The following is a 10,370-nucleotide window of genomic DNA, read 5'->3' on the forward strand; positions in this document are numbered from 1 at the left end:
TGCCATAGTCAATACCTGTTACCTGACTCATTTTCAGAATTCATAACTGGATTTCCTTGGACATAGGTAGGATTTCTAAGAATGTTTTCCTACAAAAAAAAGTTACAAAAATTAGTCAAAACCCCCTAACTTGCTAATTTTGTATTTGACATTCACGGCCACCTTCATTGTCCAGGTATATATGGCACAGCTTTATCTAGAAGAACTTTGTCAGGTACTATTGAAGTCTCCACAGCACATGCAGCCATCTGTGTACCTGGAAATGGGAGCCTGGGGTTCAAGACAGGCAAGCTCCGTCTTAGTTATTACCCTGTCCCGAGCCCCAGAGTTGTGTGTATCGGCCTTTTAATGCTCTAGGGCAGCATTTTTTATTCATTCCCACAAGGTGGAGTAGTTGTAACACGAGGGCTCCAATGCATCTTTTTGTTTGGAGTGGAAAGTAAGCAAATTTGCAGTATAGTAAGGCTACCATAGAAAGATAAGGAACCAGGCAACAAGGTAAAAAGGGTTATCCAATTTAATGCTCACTGTTGTGAAAGAATGCAGTCATGTTACCCCTTGATAAAGCATTACAGACAAAAAAACACAGAAGCGCATGAGAGAGCAAGTGCACATTTTCTAAGACTCTAAACACTAACTTCTAAATAGCAAAATTGAGAGGAATAGACCTACTCACTAATACCAGCAACTAGTCCCGTTGTAACTAGGTGAGTTTCATCTATTGTCACATTATCTAGAGCTGTGATAACTTGAAACGGGAGTTCAAAATAACAATCTAAATAAAACAAACACCATTACTCCACTTTCTCTTTTGGAATAAAAATGAAACTGGTTTAGTATTCTGAAGACTTAAAAGTATTTTAAATAAAGCAAGCTTTTGGATAGTTTTTATGTTCATCTCAGTAAGTTCTCCAAAGTATTTTTCTGAGGAATGCTGCAACAAAATAAGTAACTACAGTCTAATAATGAGATAGCATTCATATGATAGTTAATTATACAGAAGCTCAGTGTAGAAGGACTCTATATGGAAAATATATGACCAAAAATAAATTTTTCTACATAGTAGGCTTAAGTAAGGCATCTGTTCTGCTTAAGTCCTCTTAGGACCTTTTTTATCTCTATTTTCCATTTGCGTGTAAAAGGGGAGCGTAGTTTAATCCCAAATGAAAAAAAAAACCTCTACTAAAGGCAAGACAAGCTCTAGAAGTAGGACAGTTGGGAAATACACTGGTCACCAGTCTGCTGCTGCTTGCTACAGATGCCAAAATATTTCTCAACATTGGGTAACTGCTGCTTCTGCCTCATGTTATTCACTGCTTCTCAGGATTCGCTTGCCACTGAAATGAAGAGCGCCAGCATTACTTCTGCATTTGACTCCATGACGGTATCTGCCACTATTTCTCCATGCATTACTTCATTGTTTTATTAACACTACGCAATGAACTGTGGGGACTGCTTCAGCGGTGCTCCCTTTCTCCCCTAATTACTTTCCTTGTAATTGCTAATATGGCATTGTTTGTAGAGAATGTGTGACAGTCCACCAGTGGGCTTTTCTGGTTTTCATTTCCACTGTGATACACACCTGGCTTCTTGACTTACCAGTCGAGTCCCGGACATGTGACAAGACTGAAGTGAAGTGCAGCTGAAGAGTTCAGCCTTGAGGCTCTCGGGTAGTACGGGAGATTATTAAGCAGCCAGGTTTAAACCCAGGACACCTGAAGGCCATTACTGAAAAAACAAAGCTGGGCTATTTTAATACAGGCTGATGATCCACGCTTGGTTCACAGTCTAGTGAAGGCTGTAAAGCTGGCTGTCCTTAGATAAAGTGAAAGCAGACACAGGCTTGTGAATAAAACCTGGTAATTTTTTAAGCATGCCCTACAGATTTTTTTCCTTTTACTGACCTTTCCCCATCAACCTAATGAATGTTTAGTATTATCAATCGGTATTTATCAGTAAGTAATCGGTGTATGCTGGCTATGATTCCACCCATCATGCTGTGTTTGGCACTTACAGTCCTCCTGGGATGAGCCCCTCCTGGTTGGACGGGACTCTGAGCAACCTGACCTAGTTGAAGATGTCCCCGCTCATTGCAGGGGGTTGGACTAGATGGCCTTTAAAGGTCCCTTCCAGCCCAAGGATTCTATGATTCTATGAAGAAAAACCGCAGTTTACTGATGCTGCGGAGCAGCCGAAGTATCAGGGCCAGACCCTTTACTAACATATACCAGCCTAGGATTGAATTTACTGTCAGAATATGTCCCTTTACCATGTAATATGTAAAAGCATGCCACAGAAAAGTGTGTGTTAGTGTATTTTCCAATTATTTTTGATTGTTTCAGTACCAGTAGTTAGTCCCTATCTTCAACTTTTAGCAAATCCAAATGCTATTGAAAGTATTATATACACTGTATTATTATTCACATAGTTGTTCAACTTCTAGATAAACCTGTAAAGCTTAAAATAATTAGAATCTTTACCCAGCATTACGGGAATATGATTTTTTTTCCTACTTGATGATCACTGGAAGACTGCTATCACACATTCATAACTTTGGGCCTGCTGAATTTTCCCTGTTTTTTCCCCTCCGTTGCACATTGATGTGTACTTGTCGTATGCATGGTGTTCTCTTCTGTCATATTCAAACCAGCGCATTCATTATGGAAAAATAATTTTTAGAAGTTCTCTGCAGTGTTGTGAAGATTTTTGTCATGTGTGAAAGCCAAAAAATATAACACTACTGAAAAACTGATTGAGAGGGGGAAAGAGATTTCCTCTTTGTGACTGAAGTCTCAGTGCCTGATGTCACTCATGACATTTTCAAAATGTTTCACAGAAAGAGCTCTTTGTCAGCAAAGCACTGCACCTTGTGCTTTGCAGGTCCCTGCTGAGTCAGCACTCAAATAAGAGACTGTCGCCAATCCAAAATTATATCAGCCACAGTGCTTAAAAACAGAGTTCGAAGCTACCAAAGTTTGTTTTTTTCCCAGCGGTATTGTCCAGATAATGTGTTGTGTTAGATCCTTTGAGTAGTTTCTTCACAATACTCCCAGCAGGAGGCAAAAGCTAGACATGAGTAGGAGCTGGTGATTACCATGGTCTTGTATTGCCCCAGGCGAGCCCTGTACAAGAGCTTTAGGGCCAGAGGTTAAAAGACCTGTTGAAATTAAAAAGGGAAAATTATACTGGGCAGAAGATATTTTACCTGCCATTGTTCCACCACTTTAAGATTAACAGAAGTGGAACAGACAGGGGTTTCTTTCTTTACCCCCTGGGTAAAGTGTCTGCGTTAGACAGCTTGGGGAGTTTAACAGTTGTTACTTCTACCCATCAGTTATCAGTCTTCCCTTCTTGTTTGTGGGGGCCTTTCAACAGCACATGAAACAAAGAATGTGATTATAAAATGATATAAAGAAGTAAAAGGGGGGAATCGTTGACAGGCACAGGATCAGAAACTACTTTTAACTCATTATTTTTAAGGTGCCTAGATTTCAAGTCGACAGCAAAGCATCCCTTTAAAACTTAAGTCTTGCTTCATTTCTGTAAGAGGGCATCCTACTGTCTAAAACTCAGTTATGTGAGCTAAGAGTACACTGAGCTGCCTGGAGATCACTTAAGACTCTTGGAAATGTCCACTGGTGGCATGAAAGCAGCCATGTTCATATATTACTTTTATTTGCTTTTACAGCCAGCTTAATGAGCTCTGCTTTTACACCAAGTTCCTGTCATACTTGTTTATAACTTTAGCTGGTATGATGAGATATCAATGCATTGGAAAATTGCAGGGACAGTGTCTAGACTAGGTGGAATATTCTGACTCCTGAGCAGCTGGAAGACTTCCAGCATGTGCACAGCAGAGAGAGATACAGAATATGAAGTTTGTATGATCGCTGTATATTTTACAGGATTCCTGTGCTGCTGACACAGAACCAGCCATTTTGGAAGGTGGCAAGCAATTTGGTCTTTCAAGGAACAGCCACATTGCAGTTGTATTTGATGACACCAAAGTGAAAAACAGGTATAATGTTTCAGCAATGAGTTTTAATGGAATCAAGTCAAAATAAAATGCCTCTCCTAATATTCTCAAAAGCATATCCCAAAATTATCTAAGAAACATCATGTCCTGTGGCTAATTAATTTCATTATGCAAACATTAAAAGCATTAAAGCATGAAATCTAGGCAATGAAGTTCCCTCCTAAGTAGCTCTCACAAAATCAGTTTACCTCTTTGTTTGTTAAGGTTTGAGCACATACAGATCCCAGACTGATTTGCAGGGAAAAAAACCAGAAGAATGGAACAAGGTCATGTAACTGAGCTCATGGGTTGCTTTTGTGGAAGAAAGTTTCTTGGCTCATTAACCTGATATTTTCTTGCAATAAGCAAACCTTTTTTTCCCTTTCTTCCAATAGCTAAGATCAAGCTTGCACAGTAAACAGGCAAAATGATGTTGCCCTCTCAAAGTATAATGATATATACACACACATGTTGATATGTAAAGGAACTCCAAGTGCTACTTACAAAAATACAGCTGTTTTCATGGATTTGTGAAGCTATAACGTGTTAATTGTTCCGTTTTGCTGTGATGGCACAGGATCATTAACAAATGTGCCATGTCACACCACTGAGCACTGTTGCTACCTTATAGTTTACAGGTACATCAGCCTCACACATATTTTTACCTATAAAGATGCTGTACTGCGTATTTTCATGTATGCTAATTTTAGAAAACTAGGAAAATAATTAAAAGAAATATGTAATCCTACAGCACGTCTTCTTTTCAAATAAGAATCCAGGCCTGATCTTTCTCATGCAATGATTTTTCACGTTTGTATTATCAACTACTTTCAGGTACTGACTTTGCAGCTCAGCTTGGGCTAGGTTAGTGATGTGCTGCCAGTACAACGTGAGCATCTAGATAATCTAAACAATTTCTTCCCAGGTTCTTTGCTGTAGGGGAGGTTTTTGGCATTACTGTTTGGTCCAAGGGGTCAGTGTTTTTCACACAACAGCAGACCTCCTCAGGCACACTCACATTTTCAGTTGGGAGCAATCAGAATAAGTGTTTTATATCATGATTGTAAACTCTTCTCTCTGCATCTTTAAAAGTTTTGCAACCTGTCTTGTGGCAGTGCAACTCATTAGAAACTCAACATTTGCCAGCTGTCACTACAGCTTGCTCCTCATTGTGAGCGTTATGTGTGTGGATGACAGATAACACCACTGGAATTTTCTAGCAGCTACAGCTGCGGCTGAGAATTGTATCTTGAAATGCTATGCCAAGGTTGCACTTTTGTGTTTCCACAGCAAAGGGACTAATGAACACTCACATGTCAGGAATCAGATATGTGTGAAATGCATTTTGTGTATAACCAAATTATTGTTCTTAAACCCTGATGGACAAGTAAAATGGGCCACTAAATGTAAAGTTTTGTTAGAGGAACACAAAAGAGGTAAGGCACACAAATTTGTCTACTGTCTGACTATCTTTTCATTGCTGTTTTCCCGTTTGTTTGATTTTCAGACTTACAATAGAATTTGAAGTCCGAACAACAGCTGATTCTGGCTTGTTGTTTTATATGGCTCGCATCAACCATGCTGATTTTGCTACAGTTCAGATAAAGAATGGACTGCCTTACTTCAGCTATGATCTGGGAAGTGGAGACACCAACACGATGATTTCCAACAAAATTAATGATGGCCAGTGGCACAAGGTATAATACTCACTAATGCTAAATTATTCTTTGCACTGCTAAGAGCGAGCTTTGTTTTGCCTTCAGATATTTGCAAAATGTAGTCTATACAAGCTAAACTGTACAACTAGATATTTCTGTAGTCTGCAAAATTTGTGCTTTCAGGTGCACGGTTGATTACACAGTACATATTCTACTAACAGAAAAGTTAGTGCTGATCTTTGAAATTTATTTTTGGACATATTTAGAATATGTCCCATGTAGGGTAAGGAACTGCAGAATATGTTCCATCTTGCCTAATAGGGCTCAGGCGAGTATCAGCTCATTGTGATTGAATACACCATTAAAGCCAGTTGTTTCTTTGTTAATAATGTCATTGTTCAGCCATAATGCTAAGAACAAAGAAAAGAAAAAAAAAAGTACTTAAGTAAATCTTTCCTGCATTATTAATTCAATTCATTAGGGGATAAATATGATATTCATGGATGTACTTGGCAGCCCCTTCTGTGACTTTATGAGAGGAAGCATTTATATGTAATGCCTGTGGCTTTCAGATGGTACACGAAGGAATAATATCACAACCATGAAGTTTAGTATTTACTGGGCCAAGGACAACAGACACATAGTATATTCATTAGGTAACATGCTTGAAGGCACCAATAAAGACACAGAAGAAAATAATACATGTAACCGTGTATTCAAGTTATATGCTATAAGAAACATTACATTTTGGACAGATATTTGGAAAGTCACCATCTACATCTCTTCTCCAAATGAGAAAAAAATCTAATTGCATTTTCTGTTATGCTTGAATTGGTCTCTTTTCACCCTCCTTCTGCAGTCATCCTTAGTCCCTCTTTGCTTCATTCGCACCCTGTTCCACAGGAATTTTATTTTCACTGGATATTTATTCGTGAACTTTTTGATGATAACAAATGCTCTAAACCAAGGTATTTCATGAGGGGAAAAAATGTAGTCATATTTATCTGTTTTACATAACGCCTAGGAGCACTGGCAGGAGACCAGGGCCCCTTTCTGCTAGACTCTCTATAGATACAGAGCAAAGATTTTTTTGCTCTTTTAGCCATTTTCCCTATATCCTAAGAGAATTAACCGAAGCATATATTCTTAGTGCAAGGCTGTGCTCTTTGGGCATACAGCTTGGCTCTCTGCAAGGGAGGGACCCTTGTAGTAGAACCCATTTTTGTAAGAGGAAAGGGAGAAAAAAATCCAAAAAAGCACAAGTCCATTCTGAGGGAGGAAAAGGACAACCTCTTTAATAAAAGACCACAGTGTTTTTAAGAAAGCAGAGGTTTCTCCTTGAAATAATCCTTTTAGTGAGAACCTCTTCTCCATTTGAAATGGTTTAGGTTGAAACGTGTCCATCATGCCTACAGAAGCCATATCATGCTGCTGCTGTCTGTTTAGGTCCTCTGTAAGGCTCTCTATTCCTAGTCCCTGTCTCACCAAATCCTTCTGCCCAAGGTGTATCTTTCCATCTCAAATTTACAGTCGTCTATAAACACCAAGTCCAGTCCCTTGCCTTCAGGCCACCCCTTATTCAGTCATGCCCGCTGCATGACAGAGGTGCTGCCATACTGAAGCAGAAGCAGCAGTGTTAAAGAAAAGCCAAAGAAAAATGCTGTTTCTCTGTTTCTACTACTCTGGTGAGCTAACCACTGTGTTTTTTAGAAATCTGCTAAAGTGCATGTTGTATTTTATATTTTATCCCCTTTTTTATACAGAAACATTATTGTACTGATTTGTAGAGATTTCAGTATAAACCTTTGGAAAGAAATTGGCCTGCAGTTGTTGGGGGTAGAATTTCCTCAACTCTTCAGCAACTGTACTTCCTCCATGTGATTCACAGCCCATTTGTCTGAACAGAATCCATAATACCAACAGAACATAGTTGGTATTATATTTACTCTAGCATGAACTATGATCTGAGGCACATTCCAACTACTGGAATCATAAACTCAATATTGTCTGCAAACGTGCTGTAATATTTGCAACCAGTGCCATTAACATTCAGCACTTCCTATTCCCAATACTTAAAATTGCTATCTGATTCCAGGAAAAACAATACTGTGGCATGCCCATGATCGAAACAAGCTTTTTAAAGGAACCCCAAGTCCTTTCAGTAATTCTAATAAATAATAGTCATGATGCCTCCTAACCCAGTGCTACTTAAAAGGCAGCCACATGTTTGCACAAAACCTCGAGCATCAGCTCTGATCCAGGAACATTACCCATAGTTGCTGCCACATTACTTCTGCCAACCACTCCTACTACTTTCTCACGTATTGTTATATATTTCGGACTGTAAGTCTGGTCGCAATCTGGAAACAGTTATCAGAAAACTCTCTGTAATTGCATTGCATTTGTGTGTCTTTTTAGATAAAAGTAATTCGAACAAAGCAAGAAGGAAACCTTATAGTAGATGATGTTTCAAATAGGACTGTTAGCCCCAAGAAGGCCGATATATTGGATGTTGTGGGAATGCTATATGTTGGAGGATTGCCCATTAACTACACAACTAGACGAATTGGTCCGGTAAGCAAGTTTAAGCTATCTTACACTCCTTAAGTATGTCTTGATTGGTTCCAATGTCTCCCAGTTTTGTTTTGTGTTGCTTTTCCCTCAGACTGCTCAAGAATATGGATAATATGGGTAAAATGGACCTTACTGGAGGTACATTACATTCTTTCAGTGGAAAGATCTCCTCAGAATCCAGTTAATGCAAAGAACTAAAATAGCAGAGTTACTGTTACGGAAAAGTAGAAAGATCTATGCACACATATCCACTTGGATCACTGCACAGCTAGAGTATAAGGTCCTGAATACTACTTGCCCTTTCTCTTGGCTGTAATTCATCTAGCAATAAGTGCTAATAAACAGCAAAAACGTCTTCTAAGAGAAGCAGTAGAAGCCAAAATTATCCTGGACAAAGTACCCAGTAGTACAGATACTTTACTGTAGTAATTGGTTTTGTGTTATTACTAAGCTAGGGAAGAATGTATTTTGAAGTAAGGCCATGAAAACGCTGTTGTCCTCTTTCTGTTTCCAAATCAAATTTCAATTTATCACTGTTTCAGCCTAAATGCTCAGCTTCCAGGCTGACACAGAAGTTACCTTGTCAAACACAGAGCTCAGAGAGTTGAATATCATTTTGGCCTAAACTTTGTAGAATTAACTAGGAACACTATTCTTTCACCCAGGCCATTTATTGCATCTAAGTGCACAACGCTGGCACAGGTTGCCCAGAGAGGTGGTAGATGCCCCATCCCTGGAAACATTCAGGGTCAGGTTGTGCGGGTCTCTGAGCAACCTGATCGAGTTGAAGATGTCCCTGCTCACTGCAGGGAGGTTGGACTAGATGGCCTTTAAAGGTCCCTTCCAACCCAAACTATTCTATGATTCTAACTCCATGTCAGTCATCTCACTTTCCTGCTGCCCTCCCACACCCCAAGATATGCCAGTATCAGAATCAGAGAAAACCTCTTCCTTGTGTTATTTTTTTCTCTGCACAGAGGGGTCTGTCAAAGCAGAAGCCAGAACTTAAATGAATTTAATTATAGCAAACAACAAATTAGGCATATGGTACAGCACAATGTAGACAAAAAACTGGAATGTCAGTAGCAGCTATATCTAGGCTCATTCTCGGTGGTTATACAGAATCAGTGAAGAGGAGGCAAAAGAACAGATCCTAGCAAGGAGAAAAACCAGACCCTTAAAGAAACTGCATGAGTAAACACCATTCTAGTAAGATGATTATGGAATGGCAAATACTAGTATATAGACAGATAATAGTCCACCAGTTCGGGTGGACAAAATAAGTTCAGAAAAGGAATTCCTAGACTCTGCTTAAACAAGACACTATAACAATTCATGGATTAGGAATAAGGTGGAATAATAACCACTCTAAATCTAAGAGTTGTATTCCATAATGACAACTGGCCTTTGAGATCATATTTCTTAACAAATTTTGGATTGTGCAGAAAGACCAGATTGAGGGAAATCTACTGATCATTTGGATTTACCAAACCAGATCCGAGGCACTGAAAAACAAAAACAGTACTTAAGTACCCACAAAATATAACTCCTAATACTACCAAATGATGCTCTTTGAAATACATCTATTTACAAATACTAATCTAAAGAGAAAGGTAACACTAAATCCTTACCTATTGCTCCTTGTCAGAAGTAATGGAGGGAACCCATGCAGATAAATGTCTGAGTCTGGCAATAACAGTCATGTCAGATCCTGACGGTCTTATGCATGTGCTTTGGGATTTAAGGGAAGATACGACTTCAAATATCAGTCGCAGAATGTAAAAACCAGTGCTTGCCTTTCATTCTCAGTAAAATACACCGCATGGTGTATTAGTAGTGTTGTGTTGTAGGCTTCATGTAAAGGCTCTGAAGCAAAGTAAGTTGAAAGCATGTATTATCTTAGTTAGGGCTTTCTGCTAAAAACACAATAACCTTTTTAGACACTAATCCAATATGTAACCATAGGTGGGCTGGCTTCCTAGTCAGTGCAGAAGACAGATACCTATTTGTTTAGCTTCAGCAGATGTCACGTTTTAAGCACTCAAAACTCTGCTTTCAGCAAAAGATGGTGTATTGCCTGTTACCATGCTAAAGTATAACCAGATTTGGTTTTCTGTAGGGAA

At 39.0% G+C, this 10,370-nt stretch overlaps 1 protein-coding gene across 1 annotated transcript in view; it reads left to right on the forward strand.

Annotated features, from left to right (window-relative positions):
• Nucleotides 1–10,370, forward strand: part of LOC104624997 (laminin subunit alpha-2-like) — a gene marked incomplete at its 5' end in the record, with an annotated part of 82,560 nt that overhangs the window by 65,861 nt on the left and 6,329 nt on the right. The window contains 4 exons of the mRNA XM_010292513.1: nt 1,325–1,384; nt 3,906–4,018; nt 5,523–5,712; nt 8,092–8,247. Coding sequence (XP_010290815.1) covers nt 1,325–1,384; nt 3,906–4,018; nt 5,523–5,712; nt 8,092–8,247 — 519 coding nt within the window. The remainder of the gene's footprint in view (nt 1–1,324; nt 1,385–3,905; nt 4,019–5,522; nt 5,713–8,091; nt 8,248–10,370) is intronic.

The sequence above is a fragment of the Phaethon lepturus genome, unplaced genomic scaffold (genome assembly GCF_000687285.1).
Source record: "Phaethon lepturus isolate BGI_N335 unplaced genomic scaffold, ASM68728v1 scaffold43818, whole genome shotgun sequence".
In the NCBI taxonomy this organism is placed as follows: Eukaryota; Metazoa; Chordata; class Aves; order Phaethontiformes; family Phaethontidae; genus Phaethon; species Phaethon lepturus.